This window comes from Kogia breviceps, chromosome 2 (genome assembly GCF_026419965.1).
Source record: "Kogia breviceps isolate mKogBre1 chromosome 2, mKogBre1 haplotype 1, whole genome shotgun sequence".
Lineage (NCBI taxonomy): Eukaryota > Metazoa > Chordata > Mammalia > Artiodactyla > Physeteridae > Kogia > Kogia breviceps.
The window spans coordinates 200,738,190-200,755,705 of record NC_081311.1 but is presented as its reverse complement, the minus strand read 5'-3'; the positions used below and the strand labels follow the sequence as shown (position 1 = coordinate 200,755,705).

The following is a 17,516-nucleotide window of genomic DNA, read 5'->3' as shown; positions in this document are numbered from 1 at the left end:
CGGCACGTGTTCTGCGGTCAGAGAGCTTGTCCAGGGGAGGCGACGGTGGGGTGGCGTCCAGGGCAGTCAGCTGACCTGCAGGGTGACCGCGCTGGAAGACGGCTGGTCCCTTTGTCCCTGCAGTTGAGCAGAGTGTCCCCCACGTGGCAGGTGCTCGGTGCGTGTCTGATCCGCGTAAACAGACAGCGGTGTAGTAACCGAGTCCTGCTGCTGGGAGGGGCGATGACTGACCCAGAGGGGTGCAGAGCGCCTGCCCGGGGGCTCCACGCCGGGGCACCGACCTCCAGGCCTCAGGAACCGCCCACGCGTGACTCACACGGAAAGCCTGGGCCTCAAGTGCTGCCATTTGTTCTCAAGTCACGCCTGGTCAGAGAGAGGCTGCCGCGTGAGACCCTCATTCAAAGACCCCGGAGGTGGGACAGGCCAGACCTCACCTGGGTCAAACAGGCCCTGCCAAACAAGACCGCCCCCTCCTTTGCCGCCAGAAACGTCCTGGCCTCGGCTCTGATTGAGAAGGGAGTGGGGAGAGGGAGGGCGGAGAGGAGAGCTCTCAGGCCAAGGCTGTGATGAACAGCGTCCCTGGAGCGTGACTCCCCCCTGGTGGTCTCGGGACACCCGCAGCCTCTGAGCCTGTGAGGCGAGGGTACCATGAACACCTTCCCCGTACGGGTACGAGAGGGGCCACTGAGTGAATTCGAGTTGCACCCGGAACAGCGCCCCGTGTGTGGCGGAGCAGGCGCCTTGAACGTGAGCTGCAGTGTTGTTTTCACGTCCGTGAGTCACAGGAACGCCGTGTGCTCTGTGCTTGGGGTTTTTCCTTCCCTAAGTCCCTGTCCTTGCACAAACACTGTCTTCTCGTCGCACGAGTGATTTGCCCCAGGTGACTCAGCGTTTGGGCGGCAGAGAGGTGCCGGACCGTGACCCTTCGTCAAGGGCTGCGTTCTCTCTCCGCAGACACCACGAACAAAGCCAGGAGACAACGAGCAGCTTTGTAAGGAATACGGGAAACCTGGCTCACAGACAAAGCGTGAAGTGACTGTATTTGCAGACGTGGAGAACTTTTACAAAGTGGCGTGAAGGAGGTGACGCGTTGGAAAGTGATGGGCGCAGGTTACTGAGAAGTCAGTTTGCAGAAGAACAAGTTCAAAGGGCCAGTAAGTACTTAAAGGTGCTCAGAATCACAAGAAGTTGGTAAACGTCCATTAAGGCGGCAAGGCGCCGCTTTGCTCGCTGGAGGGCAAGGGCTTTGAGTGATGGAAGACTGCCCACGCTGAGGCGGGCTGGGGGGACCACGGGGCGTGGCCGTGAGGAAGACTGGAGACCCGGCGGAACCAGGACAGGAGGTTGGTTCCAGCGTTTTCCCTCCTGGCAACAGACCATGGAAACGGTGAACGATCGTCCCTTGAAGAAGCATTGGTGCGTGCGCACCACGGGGAGCCCTGCACCCCCTAGACAGAGTGGCCTTTTGACCTGGAGGGGGTTCCATAGGGCCCTTTGGGTGGGGAAAGAGGTCTATTTTGGGGGTGAGTGTGTGTGTGCACGTACACCTCCTATACACCCACCGTAGCCCACGGGCTGTGACGATGCTTGTGTGTATATATATGATCAGATGTGTGTGTGAATGTTTCACAAAAAATGGAGCTCACAGCCCTGTGGGAAAGGACAGTAAGCAAAGAGCCTATGAAAGCGCGGCGTGAAGGTGTGAGGGCAGGTGTGAGGGCCCGCAGCCCGGGGCCGGCCCCATTCTTTGAGGTGAACGGGAGAAGGAACCTCAGGAGAGGGAGGGAGAGCGGCCCAGGTCTGTGCAGGGCCCAGAGGTGGGCAGGTGGGCCGCCAGCAGGGTGGCGAGGGGGCCCCCAGAGCGGTGAGGGGTGCTGGGGAGGAGGACAGCACTCACACGGCTCTTCTTCAAGCTGGGGTCCCACTCCCTTTTCTCTGGTCCTCGGTTTGCAGCCGAAGCAGAGAAGGAAGGCCTGGCTTCGAGGTCAGGGACATTAGCTCTAGAGGAGGGACGGATTTCGTGGCTGAATTCCTGAGCTTGGAGAGACCGTCAGGGCCTGGCTGAGACCTGCAGGCCAGGTGGGCCTTGCCTGGAGGAAGGCGCGCTGGGCCGTCTTCGGCGGGAGCGTGTCCCGCGCCTCAGCGTTTTCTGCTCCACTGAGAACCGGCCTGTGTCCTGGAAGCACAGAGGCGGCTCCGCGCCGCTGAAGGGCACTTGGGGTGTGGGCAGGTGGAGGCTTCCTGTGGGAGGGGGCCTGTATGGGCCCGTGATCGCTCCAGCCCGCAGGCCTTGGCCGCTGCTGTTGGGTTCATTTGTTTTTTATTTGTTTCCTTGGACTCTTTCAACTTTAACATTTATTTTGCTGAGACTTAATTTATCCTGTCACTTGGAAGGCTCAGTTCTATCCCCAACTGTGCCCAGAGCAGTTAAATAAATGTTGAAGGAACCTGCTGGAACTTTTGCTGCTGAGACAGGAAAACCACCAAGCCTGCTGTGAAAAGAACATTTGGAACAGTTAGCTGTATTTTTTCTTTACTTAGCATCTTGCTGATATCCTAATAATGCCCCAAAGATGCCTTTCATTGAAAGCCAGCTTTGAGCACAGCATTTATAGTCCATCAAGTCCTCAGAAGGTTCCAGAGGGGGGGGAGGGTCATGTGCTCAGGTTGCAGGTGAAAGGCTCTTGGAGGTGAGCAGAGCTGTCTGGAATGGCCCTCTGAGGGCACAGAGCGGGCTTCACCCTGGAGCAGTGCAGTGGAGCACCCTGCTTCGGGCACTCAGGCCCGGGTCGTGGCTCTACCTCTAGATTCGTTAACTTCCTTACCTCTGCATTTCCCGTCTGCACAAGTGGAGGTGATAGAAACACCCAGCTCAAGAAAAAACGAAGAATTTCCGCTCAGCAAAAGATGCCATTGAGGAACAGTCGAACTGCAATTGTGGGAGTATCGCGGTATATGTAGCTCGCAAAGGGCTCATTCACGATATATAAAGAACTCCTACACACCAACAATAAAACTCAGGCAACCGAATGCAAATGGGGGCAAAAGACAGGAATGAAAAATTTATACGTGGAAACGTGCAAATGGCCACAGCGTCTGACGAGATGCTCGACAATCGGAAATGACAGAGCAACGTCCTTTCACATTGACGTGAAGGGCCAAAATCCAGAGTCAAAACTAACGCATTAATCGATAAAGTCCCCCCACCCCGCCCTAGTAACTTCACGTCACTGTGAGCCGCGACCTATGCGTATTACTGGTTAACAGTCCCAAAGGGTGTAGTCAAAGCGCCACGGCTTTGGGGAGCACACTGTGAGTGAGGATTGTGGCTGGCTCTTCTTTAGTGAGGGTGAGGCTCCCCGCTCAGATCTTGACCTCATTTTATCACTTAATCCTTACAACCACTCTGCAAGGTAGGTATTGTCATTAATATTTTTTCTTCTTTAAAACTCTTTGTGGGACTTCCCTGGTGGCGCAGTGGTTAAGAATCCGCCAGCCAATGGAGGGGACACGGGTCCGAGCCCCGGTCCGGGAAGATCCCACGTGTCGCGGAGCAACGAAGCCCGTGCGCCACAACTACTGAAGCCTGCGCTCTAGAGCCTGTGAGCCACAGCTACTGAGCTCGCGGGCTGCAGCTACTGAAGCCCATGTCCCGTGCTCCACGACAAGAGAAGCCACCGCCATGAGAAGCCCACGCACACCGCAAATAAATAAATAAATAAATAAACAAATTTATTTTTTAAAAAAGCTCTTTGTCTTATGCACTGAAGTTTGCCACCACCCCCATTCATATGTAATGTTTGCATCTGCTTTTGGTATTAGAAAAACGCTGGCCTCATGGAATGAGTTGGGAATTGTTCCCTCTGCTTCTATAGCCTCTGAAAGAAATTACAGAGAACTGGCACAATTTTTTTTTTTAAATTAATTATTTATTTTTGGCCGCATTGGGTCTTCGTTGCTGCGCGCGAGCTTTCTCTAGTTGTGGTGAACGGGGGCTACTGTTCCTTGCGGTGCGCCCTGGCACAATTTCTGTCTTGAATGTTTGGTAGAATTCACCAGTGAACCCATCTGGGTTTGGTGCTTTCTGCGTTGGAAGGTTATCGATTCTTGTTTTAATTTATTTAAAAGATACCAGCCATAACAAGATTGTCAATTTCTTCTCGTGTGAGTTTTGGAAGATTGAGTCTTTCAAGGAATCAGTTCATTTCATCTAGGTTGTCAGATTGTTTGGCATAGAGTTTAGTAGTCTTTTATTATCCTTTTAATGTCCATGGTATCTGTAGTTCTGTTCTCTTTGTCATTTCTGATATTAGTAATTTTTGTCCTCTTTCTCTTTTTCTTAGTTAGCTTGGATAGAGGCTTATCAATTTTATTGATATTTTCAAAGTGCCAACTTTTGGTTTCATTATTTTCCTCTCTTATTTTTCTGCTTTTAATTTCATTAATTTCTGCTCTAACTTTTATTATTTCTGTCCTCCTGCTTACTTTGGATTTAATTTTCTCTTCTTTTCCTGTTTCCCTAAGGTGTAGCCTTAGATGATTGACTGTAGATCTTTCTTGTATTCTAATATAAGCTTTCATGGTACTCCACAAACTCTGATGAGTTGTGTTTTCACTTTCATTTAGTTCAAAATATATTTAAACTTCTCTTGAGATTTCTTCTTTGACCCATATGTTATTTAGGAGTAGGTTGTTTAATATCCACGTATTTTGAAATTTTCCAGCTATCTTTCTGTTACTGATTTCTAGTTTATTCCATTGTGGGCTGAGGGTAGAAACTGTAAGATTTCTTTTATTTTAAATTTGTTAAGGTGTTTTACAGACCAGCAGGTGATCTATCTTGGTGAATGTTCCAAGCAAGTTTGAGAAAAATGTGTCTTTTACTGTTGTTGATGAAGTAATCTATAGATGTCCCTTATATTGATTGACAGCATTGTTTTCAACTATGTCCTTACTAATTTTCTGCCAGCTAGATTCACCCATTTCTGATAGAGGAGGGTTGACATCTCCAACTGTAATAATGAATTCATCTATTTCTCCTGGCAGTTCTACAACATTTGCCTCATGCATTTTGTTGCTCTGTTGTTTGGTGCATACACATTAAAGTTTGTTATATCTTCTTAGAGAATTGACCCCTTTATCATTATGTAATGCCTCTCTTTCTCTCTCCATATATATATATATAATGTATTTATATATGTTTATATTTATAGTTTTAAATAAGGACTGGTAGCAAAATATATATGTGTATATATATTTTTTCTTCCAGTCTGTGAGTTGTGTGGTAGGTAGGCGACTTCCAAGACGGCCCCCAGAAGACTCTGCCTCCTGGTGTCCTGCTTTTGTTCAGTTCCCTTCCCTTGAGAACTTTGTTGCTTCCTTCTAATGAGTAGAACATGGCAGAAGTGATGATGTGGTTCTTCCAAGAATAGGTTAGTTATGTACAGACTGTGGTTTCTCATTTGATCTCTTTCTTTATCTCTCTCTCCTTCTCTGTCTCCCTCATCATTTTCTCTGAGGTAAGACAGCTTTCATATTGTCAGGACACTCAGGCACCATCCAGAGAGATGCACTTGGCAAGGAAGTGAGTCATCCAGTGAGGAACTGACATCTGTTCACAATCACATGAGTGAGCTTGGAAGTGGATCTTTCAGCTGATTGCAGCGGCAGCCAAAACTTGGACTGAATTCAAAGTGTTGCAGCTAAGCTGTTCCCAGATGGGAGACCCTCAGTAACTTTGTGATAAGTCAGAACGAGGAGAGGCCTTCTGGTCCCTGGAATTGTGTGTATTGGCAGACGTCAGGGTGAGAGAGCTGTTTAGCTAAAAACATTTTACACCTTTCGTGTACAAGGAAAGACGGGTCAAAGAGCAGAACTGAGAACCCAGAGGGCAGAGCCAAGAGCCAGAGAGGGTTATTCCCAGGCAGTCCAGACATAATTAAGGAACTTCCAGAATTTCCCAGCTAGTTTTCAAACTTGCTCTGGTTCAGTGACACCTTTGCGCTTCCCATTTCCTTCCTTTTTGTACAGGAACGTCTATAGACATGATCTTATTCTTGACCCACCATTGTCTCTTGGTGTCGGGGGATGCAAATAACTTCTCTCTTTAGTCTTACAAGTCTACAGATGGAGAAAAACTGTACTCAATGAGCCGTAATTAAGCAACTACACCTGAGGAGCCTCATCCACACTTGGGCCTAATATAAATGATAAGATTCTAGACTTTGAGCTGATGCAGTAAAATGGGATGAGATTTTGGGAACCCTGGGATGGAGGGAGGGGTGTGTTATTCATGTGGGATGGAAATGAATCAGATGAATAGAATGCACAAACATATGGGATGTATTTCTGAGATTAGATTATGAAACAACTCTGGCTTCCATCTTGGGGTTTTCTTCTCCCCATCTCCCGCTCTCTCTCTCTCTCTCTCTCTCTCTCTCTCTCTCTCTGTTTCTGTCTCTTACTGCTTATTCTGGAGGAAGTCAACTGCAATGTCGTTAGTCAGTGCTGTCGAAAAGATGCATAAATGAGCTTGGAAGTAGAACTTTTTTTTTTTTTTTTTTTGCCTTACGTGGGCCTCTCACTGTTGTGGCCTCTCCCGTAGCAGAGCACAGGCTCCGGACGCGCAGCCTCACCGGCCACGGCTCACGGGCCCAGGCGCTCCGCGGCACGTGGGATCTTCCCGGACCGGGGCACGAACCCGTGTCCCCTGCATCGGCAGGCGGACTCTCAACCACTGCGCCACCAGGGAAGCCCGGAAGTAGAACTTTTGAGTCTTGTCTGTGGACACGGGTGATCTTGGGAGTGGATACTCCCCCAGTTGAGCCTTTGGATGACCACAGCCCAGAATGACATTTGATTTCTGCCTCAAGGGAGACCTTGAGCCAGAACAACCCTGCTCAGCTGCTCCCACATTCCTGACCCACAGAAACTGTAAGATGATAAATGTTTTGTTGTTTTGTTTGTTTTTGGATTTTTTGGCCTCTAATTTTGGGGTAATTTATTAATCGGTAATAGATAACAGAGCTATTCTAGTTTCTTTGCATTTCCATGTACATTCTAGAATTAGCTCATAAATATGTACCCAAAAAAGAAAATCTGTAAGGATTTTGATTGGGTTTGCATTGATTGAATCTATATATCAAATTAGGGTGAACTGATACCTTAACAGTATAGAATATTCCAATTCGTGACCAAAAATGATCTCTCCATTTATTTAGGCTTTCTTTAATTTTAAAATTAGTGCTTATAATTTTGTGCGAATATATCTTGTGCTTATTTTGTTAGATTCACACTGAAGCATTTCATTTCTTTGGTGCTAAATGGTACTTTTAAAATTTCAATTCCAATTGTTTATTGCTAGTATATATAACTTTATTGCTAGTATATAAATATTTTCTATGTCTACTTTGTATCCTGAAAGTTTGCTAAGTTATTTATTGTTCTAAGAGATATTTTATAGATTCCTTGAAATTTTCTATATAAACAATCATGAAGTCTTCTTAACTGGCATTATCTACTAAAGTTAAACATGTGACCCAGCAATTTTGTTTACTTTGTATATTTGCAATATAACTCAGTACTTACAACCATCAAAAGATATACAAAAGATTGCTCACAGCAGCTTGAGTTATAATAGCCCCCAAAGTGAAACAGCTCAAATGGCTCTCAGCAGTAGAGAGGATAAATAAGTTTTGTATATCTGTGTGATAGAATAGTAGGCAGCAGTGGGAAAGAAGGAAGCACTGCTACACGCAGCACCATGGATGACTTTCACGGGCGCTGTGGTGAGACAAACAAGCCAGACAAGAGAGCGTACACTATGTAATTCCACATTTGTAATGTTCAAAAGCAGACAAAAGCGGGTTATGTTATTAGAGATCAGAATAGTCTTCACCCTCGGAGCAAGGTATTAATTGGAAAGGCACACAAAGGGCGGGCCTTCTTTGGTTCTGACGGTGTTTTCAGTCTTGACGTGAGTGGTAGTTTCACGGGGATTTTCACGAGAATCACTGAGCTGCACACTCTGTGTCTGTGCATTACGGGTGGGGATGGAGGAAATCTGAGGACCTCCTACGGAGATCGTGACCTTGGAGGTCACCGAGGGAGGGCAAATGACCACAGAGAGATGAGGGACAAGAGCAGCCCCCCAGAGGGCACTAGCCTGAGTGAGAGAGTCCCACCAAAAGTGTCTGGGTGGGATGGCCAGGGTTGTTTGCAAAGAACAAGTATTGCCAAAGTAATTATCAGACACTGAAGAGCAAACTGGGACTGACATGTAAATGCTGATGCACGTGGTTAATAGAAGCTGGCTGATATCTCCGGCAGAGACAGGAGGGCCAGACCAGACGGTGAAATCCTCGGGAGAAGCCGCTCTTGACATCCCACAGGCGACCGAAAATAAACTGCAGTCCTCGCCTATCCCTGGAACTTAGGAGAAACACCGTGCGCGGCTGGGTTGTCTGCAGGACGCACATGCCACATTTGGGAACACTGCCAGCTCCAATCACACGCTAAAGAAGGCCATATGTGAACGGGGGACTGGACAACAGCAGGTTATATCTGAGTCGCAAAAAGCAGGAGCTCCACCATGCCCTGGGCCCTGAGGATCCCCTCTCAGTTACGACTCTGGAAGCATCTGGAAGTCACACTTTGGGGACTGGAGCTCACGGCTAAAGCTCGTGAGTGCCGCCCGGTGGCAAACGCTGGGATTTTGGGCCAGGACGGTTCCAGAGCCAGCGGTGATGGCACACACCATCCGAGAGGCAATCACCCGTTGCTGCTGGGCATTGAGTGCGAGTGTCCCTAAGACTGAGGGCATAAAATAGTCCCGAAGCCGGAGATGCCCGTAATGTCTGGGGCGACGTCAGGGCAACACTGCGACGCGGAGGGAGTTCCACGACGACGTGGAACTGGGCGTTCAGAAGCATATGCTGCCAGGAGTGGAAGGACCGGCCCCTTGTATTCACGAGCTGGGGGCCGCTTCGCCTGTGACTGTGGCTTTAGAACCATCTGCGGAGTGGCCAGATCCTGCTGCCACGTGGGCAGCGTCCTATGACCATCTCTTGACGGACCAACCGTAAGAGTCTTGGTTTAGGGGGGGCAGCTCAACGTGCACAGGCAGCCTCCTGTCCGGGCGCTCCAGGAGGCTGTAAATGGGGCCTGATGGGAGGACACACTCCGGACAAGGCTTCGCATACCCGATGGTAGATGAAGATGCTGAAATGCTGTAAAAAGACTGGAAGTAAGATGCTGGACCGATCTGGACCACGGAGCTACATGTCTTCAAACCAGGGAACACGCTTTACAGCCCCCCGTGCCCAACGGTGGGCAGAGAGACACCGTGTCTGGTGGGCACATCATGTAGCATTTCCTCCTCAGAGCGGTGGTTTGATAGGGAGTTGTCACGGGTCATCGAAACGCTTGTTTAAAGGGTACGTAGGACTGGCTCCTGCTCCGCACGAGGGAGGCCAGGAGAGGGTCCCCACTCAGTAGCCCCCTCCTTTGCTGGGGGAGGGGGAGGGGAGATGCAGTTCTCAACTTGCCTTTTCCTGTGCAGTGGTCCTGGGACCAGGGCTGCCACTGCAGGTACTGGAAGCAGGGAAGGCCCCTCAGCAAGAAACTATGAGGATGCTTTAAACCTTTAGGCCAGAATTTCCGAGGGAGATGGGGTGAATTGTGCCCCGTTCTCTCTGGAAACATTGGAGCGGGCGGGGAATGCAGCGGTGTGGTCGCTGGTTGAGGAGGCCCATGGGCTCTGCCCTTGGGTGCCCCCCCCCCATGTGGGGGGAGCAGGCTGACGGGGAGGCCCTTGCTGCACTGGCATTGCTGCCGGGATTCTGGACTAGCGCAGGGGCTGAAACTAATGTCCCTTTTGCAAAGGTGGAAAAGTTTGGGCTAAAATCGATGATAAATGGAGAGAAAGATAACACCTGAGGGCAAAGGAATGCATAAATGTGGTCTGCAAGGAGGGAAGTCCAGACAGCCTCCCAAATAGGACACGGGAGACCCCCTGTGACTTTGAGAGAACAAACATTTCTTGAACAGTGCCAACCTAAAAGAAAACGTGAACCAATGAGACTGATAACGGAGAAGGCATCTATCTCTCCATTAATAAGGAGTAACTTCCCTCTATCAGCACCATGGGCCAACTTAGGTCACACGTCTACCTGAAGCTGAACTCTTTCCAAGGCAGCACTGTGAGCTGGTTTTCTGAATTCTGGGTTCTTGTGGATCTATTGAGGGCAAAGGGATGTAACAACCATGCTTAGTGTACAGGCTTAGACCAATTAATACTCTCCCAGGAGTTAGGAACAGGCGGTCTTGCCCCAAATCCCATGGACTCAGTAGGGAAGGGCTGGGCACCCAGACAGACTGGTGCCCAGGACTTCTGTTCATCAGAAGAAATTAGTGAGAGGATAACGAATGGAGAATATACCGATATACAGACTGGAGAATATACTTGTAATACAAATAAATTACCAAAAACACCTGAAGTTATGAATACAGAATTCAAATCAATGAAAGAAATACAGTGAGTTCAATTAAAAACAAGTAAAAGACTTAAGTCTTTTACCAGGGGGTAAGAGGATAAGGGGTAAGGAGGGGAGGGGTTAATTGGGAGACTGACATTGACATATACACACTACGATATATAAAATAGATAACTAATAAGGACCTGCTGTACAGCGCAGGGAAAGCTACTCAGTGCTCTGGAATGACCTATACGGGAAAAGAATCTAAAAAAGAGTGGATACGTGTATATGTATAACTGATTCACTTTGCTGTGTACCTGAAACTAACACAACATTGTAAATCAACTATATTCCAATAAAAATTTTTAAAACAACCAAGTAAACCTAGGGTTAACCTGGGGTTAACAACCAAGTAAAAGACTGAAGTAGCTGTTTCTCAAGAAAGAGAGCCAACTGGCTGCGAAGTGTACGAGCAGGGGCCCAATTTTAGCAGCAGCTAGCGAAATGCACATTGAAAATGTAAGAAGATATCCAAATGGACAAAAACTTATAAAAATGTGAGCTCAGGGCTTCCCTGGTGGCGCAGTGGTTGAGAGTCCGCCTGCCGATGCGGGGGACGCGGGTTCGTGCCCCGGTCCGGGAGGATCCCACGTGCCGCGGAGCGGCTGGGCCCGTGAGCCGTGGCCGCTGCGCCTGCGCGTCCGGAGCCTGTGCTCCGCAACGGGAGAGGCCACGACAGTGAGAGGCCTGCGGACCGCAGGGAAAAAAAAAAAAAAAAAAAGTGAGCTCCATACCCACACTTTTCATTAGTTGGTTTGTTTTTATTGTGTGGACATAGTACAGTTTGCTTGTTAAGGACATCCGAGTTATTTCCAGCTTTTAACGATTATGAAAAGAGCTGCTGTAAATATGCGTGCATAGGTTTTTGTGTGAATGTACACTTAGCTTTATAAGAAACTGCTGAGCTGTTTCCCGCCGCACCAGCAGCGTATGGGGGTTCCAGTCGCCCTGCATCCTGGCCGGCGGTGAGGTTGTGGCTAACGGTGGGGCACGCTTTTCCTGTGCGTTTGGCCGTCCTTGTATCCTCTTTGGTGAAGCATCTGTCTCTGCCCATTTTGCAATCGGCCATCCTTTTTTCATTCCATTGGCTTTCCCGAGAGCAGGAAAGTCCCTGGCAAGTTGGGGTATTTATTTATAAGAATGACAACCTCCCTTCTGCATCCTCCTCCCCATGTCCAAGCTCAGTGATTCTCCAGCGAGGGCACCCCCAGACTCCCCGGGCAAGCACAGGCCTCTAGGTCACTCCCGTTTCTCCTGCCAACACAAAACCATCTTTTGGAGATGTTTGCAAGACGGGCCTGTTTTGGCTGAGACTAATACAGCGGTGTGTGTGTGTTGATTACATATATAGGGGAAAGTTCTTATGCCAGAAACTCAGATTTCCCTCTGCCCCTTTGTGAGTCATAACATCCATGAACCCTGAGATAGAGCAGGGTCCCCACCGAGTCCATCGCCCTGGACCACGCCACGGTCCCCAAGCAGGAGTCATACCCCTCCCCAGCCCCAAAGGAAGGGGTAGCAGAGGTCTTGGAAAGGACAGTGCTGTGTGGCTGGAGACTGAGTGGACAGGGGAGGAAGCTTGGTCAGGGGCCTGGACACCTGGACAGGGCACAGGGAGTGTCAGCAGCGGAGCCCAGTACGGCCGTGGCCTCAGCAGACGTCACCAGCAGGGACCGGAGGCGGGACGGGAGAGTCCGCGCTAATTGGTGATGTGGGCAGTTACACCTCCGTGGAGGGGTGATTGGACCCTGGAGCCCCACATCTACGCGTGATGGGGAGGAGGCCAACAGCCGTTCTTCCGGCGCCGCCTTTGAACTGGCAGATGCTCAGAGCCAGGCCGGCTGCTTCAGGACGGGCCAGGCCACGCTGGGGGCCGCCCGCTCAGGGGTCAGTGGGCAGAGAGGAGCGGACGCCCGGCCTGCGCTGGGCTGGGGGAGGCCAGGGACACCTGCGGCTCTCCAGGTAGGTTTCCGCGGGGTCCTGCCCCGCAGAAGGACCGGTCTGGCTGACTCTGGACCTGGTCCCTTGGGGGGAAGTGTTTGGGGCGGGGCCAGGGTTGAGAGGTCCCTCACCGACAGCGGCCCCCAGCCCTGATCTCACAAGGTGGGGGCTTCCTCCCCGCGTGCTTCACCCCACTGCACCCGCATCTCCAGCATCCCCCCCCACCCCGAGCTCTGAAGTTCTCCACCCAGGGGCACTCTTGCCACCGCCCACTTTGTCCGCCCCCCAGGAACATGGGCGAACCCCTGCGGAAGTTCTGCTTGTCCCTGCCCTCCACCCCAAGCTACTCATAGGGTGCTCTCCATCTCTCTCCCCGACCCGCGCCTGCCGGCCCTGTCCCCCTCCCGTTCCCTCCTGTCCTCACAAGGAGTCCGCTGACACTGGACATGGAGGGACGTTTTCACACAGGAACGCTCTTTGTGTCTATTCCCCGTTTGCTGCAAAGCCAGAGCGGGTGTTGGTGGGAGAAGGGGGTGCAGGCTCGTGCTGTCTCCACTTTGCTCACGTCCCCTATCAGGGGTGCCCTGAGTCTCAGTGCAAGGGACCCCCTATGTCGGGGAGAGCTCCCCAGCCGCCGCACCTCCGGCCCGCACCCTCCCCTCTGGCACCCGCATCCTCCTCTCCGGCCCTGCACCCTCCCCTCCGCGCACCCATCTCAGGCTCCCTCCACCCTCTCCCTCAATGCCACTGTGTCTGGCCCTCATGTAAACTTCCACTGCTCCCCTCTCTGAGGCTGGAAATGACCACACATTTCCCTCGTGACTGGGAACTTTGAGAGCAACAGGAAATGCAGAGGAACCTAACGGTCACTTCCTTGAAACACTCAGCCCGCGACACTAAGGGCTGCTGCCCATGTCAGCGTGAGCGCCAGTGGCCTCCCCGTGGCCCAGGAGGCTCTGCCCGCCTCCCCCGTCCCTTGGTGGCAGAGCCCCGGCCGCTGCTCTGTGGCACTGTGCCCCAGCCAGGCTGTGTCCTCGCCGCCCTCCACGCCCCCAGAGGTGCCCCGGCGTCCCCCCCTCCGCCCGTAGCCCCCTGGCCAGCCCTCACCCCGTGGGGGCTTTGCCCCTGCGTCGGTGTCGCCTCCTCACTGACACTTGCTCCCCACAGCCTAACCCGGACCTGCCTTCCGGTCTCACTTGCCGCCTCCGTACGTCTTAAGCAGCTCATGTGCATGTCATGAGCGGTGTTTGCTTTTCTGTCTGCTTCCCTGCCCTCCCTAGAACTTACATTTCATGGAGGCAGACGTTTCTGACTGTTTTCTCTCCCCATCGACCCCGAGTACCGTGAAACCATCACTTCTCGGTAGTGGGCGCTCGGCAAGTACCAGGTGGATGGATACGTCGGGGCCCCTCCCTTGCTTCCTCCGTGAGGTCAGAACATCGAGGCCCTGATCACCGCGTCTCTACATGGCGGTCCCTCAGATCCAACACAGCCCCAGACAAGCTCTTCCTCCTCCTCTGCCTCACGAGTGTGCCCCCGTCTGCGCCCAAGTCCCGAAATCTCCCTTTGGGGGCATCTCATAGCAGTGCCGGGAGCCCGGCGAGCCCTCAGGAGGGATCACAGCCGAGACCTGACGGATGCCCAAGTTCCGCCGGCGACGGGGCGGCAGGGGCGCCTGAGGTCAGCAAGGTGCTCTCAGGGACCGAACGGGATTCCTCGGGCAGGACTCTGTCGTTCGACAGGGCGGACGGGAGCGAGGGGCAGCGGAGGGCCTCGCTCAGGAGGGCGGCGTCTGCGCGGAGAGCGCTGGACGGATGCGCTGGGAGAGGGACCTGCGCGCAGTTCTCGGCCGAGGAGGGCGCGCCGGATGGAGTCAGGGACCGTGGAGCCTCAACTCGCGGCGGCTGCAGGAGGCCCACGAGGGTGGAGACCAGGGAGCCTGCTGGAGAGACGCGAGGCTGTGCGAGGGCTGGGAGCGGCCTTGGCTTAGCCACGGGGGTAAGAAGTTTGGAATCGTTTTTAATCTGAGCCTTTCCGCATCAGCTGGGCTCTCGTGTGATCATTTTAGTCTCTTTGCCAGCCTGGCAGCCTCCTTGCACTCCGAGCGGTGGCACGCTTGCTTGTCTGCAGCGTGTGCCCTCCTAATGTGCTGCTGGGTGCTATTTGCTGGCTTTTTATTTGACTTTTGTAACTATAGTAAAAAAAAAAAGATAATTGGCATATACAGTGCTCCTTTTGTGCAAAGGAATTTGCCACTTTGTGAAATAAATTGGGAAGAAATTCCCATGCCCTGTGACAGTTTACAAAACTTGAGGAAGCTCTGCTCCTGGTATAAAGGGAAGATTCGTGCTGGTGAAGCATCTGAGGCCACTGGCTTTCTCTGAAGCGACCCTAACAATTCTTGTGTTTATATTGTCATGATGTTGAGCTTTCTGTCTTCACTTGTCAGTTTTCTCGGAAAGTGGTGACTTTGAGACGCTAACATTGACCATTGCGTGACTGACTGCCTTTAGGAATTGTCTAAGCTCTTGGTGTGTCATTTTCCTCATCTGTAAAATGAAGCTATAAAAAGAACCACTGCGTAAATCTCTGCCTTTCCTTCTGGCTAATACTGTTTATTTTGTGAACTTTCATTTTCTAGCCTGTTAGAATAGTGTCAGGGGGCAACCAGAAACTCTAACTGTCCATCTTAACAATTCCACATTTCTAGCCCACACCCAAATGGGTTCACTTTTTTCTCTTGTTGACACCCCTTGCGAAGAGCCACAGCCTTGGTGTTTGAGGAGCCGGTGTGTCCTGGTGCTGCCACGACCTTGGGAAAGTCCATGAACTTCCCACTGTGAGCCTCAGATTTTCATCTGAACAATGTGGGCCTTGTTCTCCCAGGGCCGGGGTGAGGATTACGGGGGGATTCATGTGGCTACACCTGACACTTGATGAGGGCTAGGTGCTCCTTTACGGCATTGAGGCTGGCTCCGGGGGACCCACCTGCAGGATGGAGAGGGCGTGCCGGAGCAGCCACTGGGCTGTTCCGGAAACACTGCATGTAGGAGTCCTGTCTTCATGCCCCTTTCACTCCCCCATCACCCCTGTCACGTGCTGGGCAGGTGGCCTCTCCCTCAGCGACAGGCCCCTCGAGAACGTTCTAGACTCCTCCCCTCTGCTGCCCAGCCACCCTCTGCCTTCTGTTTTCTCTCCTCCAGAATCGTGTGGACACCTCCCCTTGCTGATACTCCCCTCCGGATCTTTTTGATGTGATGGGGTTTTGCCTTTTTATTCCTCTACCATATTTTAAGGGTGCCTTGACACGGCGCAAAGATAGACACGTGCCCACTCTCCCCTCTTGTCCTGGGAGGCTGCTCGTGCAGACCCCCAGCCCTGTGGAGGGACCCCCTGGGTCTGGGGTCTGGTTGAGCTGGCTCCATACCCGCCGCCACCCCATGGGCCCTCCTGGTGTACCTTCCTCCCGTACAGCCATCTCTGAAACCAGGTGAAAGACCAAGTATCTACTAACATAGACGACCAGGTGGCGAAGGGCTGTGCACCCTTCCTGTCGTTAGATTCCTTGGGAAAGTCTGGGTTATAAGAGCAATTCGATGGTTTCAAGATTGCCTGGGGGAGGAGAAGGGCAGCATGTTCCGGAGCCCCACGGGTCACCAGGAGACCTAGAGGCACCACGTTCAGTGGTAAAGGCTTAACTTGGAGACACTTTCTGGTCCCCCGCTGCTCCAGGAGCCCGCTGTCCCCTCCTTGGGCCAAAACTCACCCCCAGGCGGAGCTCTGCTTTCTTCCCCAGCCGTCCTCGGCCCGCATCTGGCACGAAGCTGGTTTGCAACCCTGAGCTCCCCGCACGGAAGGATGGGGGGGAGAACGTGACCGAGGTCGGCGCCTTCATCCTGGTGGGCTTCCCCTGGCCCCCCGGCTGCAATACCCGCTCTCCCTCCTCTTCCTGCCCACCTCCCTCCCTCGTGCTGGTGGAGAACCTGGCCGTCATCCTCACCATCTGGGGCGGCTCCTCCCTCCACAGGCCCATGTACTACTTTCTGGGCATCACGTCGTCCCTGGAGATCTGGTACGTGTCTGACATCATCCCTAAGATGCTGGACGGCTTCCTCCTGCAGTGGGGACGCATCTCCTTCATTGGCTGCACGACTCAGCTCTAGTTCTCCAGCTCCCTGGCGTGCACCGAGTGTGTGCTCCTGGCCTCCACGGCCTGAGACTGCTACCAAGCCCTCACGACCATGGGGCTGTGCATCCAGCTGGTGGCCTTCTCCTTCGCGAGTGGCTTCACCATCTCTGTGATCAAGGTCTGCTCTGTCTCCAGCGCCACGTTCTGTGGCTCCAGTGTCCCGAAGTACGTCTTCTGTGACACCTCCCCCATCCTCACACAGGCCCGCACGGACTTCGCAACCGCCGAGCTGGTCGCCGTCGTCCTGGCGTTCCCCGTCCTGGTGTTCCCGCTCGTGGCCACCATGCTTTCCTACGGACACACCCCCCTGGCTGTCCCGCGCGTCCCGTCGGCGGGCCCTCTCCACCTGCACCTCCTCCCTCACCGTGCTCACCATCTTCTACGCAGCCTTGATCTTCACGTACGTCTGGCCCCAGGCTGTTGCTTCCCGGAGCTCCGACAGGCTCATCTCTGCTGTTTACGCTGTCCTCACCCCAATCTTTGACCCCTTGACCTACTGTCTGAGGAACAAAGAATTCAAGGATGCTCTGAAAAAGGCTCCGGACGTAGGTCAACTTTCACAGTAGCACAATTAAATGTCCTGTAATCTAATCTGTGGTGATAATAAGAACAACGTCTTATAGGACACTTTACTTTCTTTAATAGTGACAATTTATGTAATTAATTAATTAATGTTTGGCTGTGCCACGCAGCTTGCAGGATGTTAGTTCCCCCACCAGGAATCGAACCCTCACCCTCAGCAGTGAACGTGCAGAGTCCTAACCACTGGACCACCAGGGAAACCCTAGGAATTCCCACTTTACGTTTTTTAAAGTAAATTTTTAAATGAAATTTAGCAAACCTACAGAACT

At 52.1% G+C, this 17,516-nt stretch overlaps 1 protein-coding gene across 1 annotated transcript; it reads left to right on the top strand.

The window, feature by feature from the left end:
* Window positions 1–1,378: 1,378 nt before the first annotated feature.
* OR6B2 (olfactory receptor family 6 subfamily B member 2) lies at window positions 1,379–17,299 on the top strand. Its single transcript, XM_067023484.1, is given in 5 exon segments — window positions 1,379–1,416; window positions 16,249–16,385; window positions 16,388–16,440; window positions 16,442–16,995; window positions 16,997–17,299. Coding segments are annotated over 5 exon segments (1,017 nt in total). The 3' UTR covers window positions 17,232–17,299.
* The last annotated feature ends 217 nt before the right edge of the window (window positions 17,300–17,516 follow it).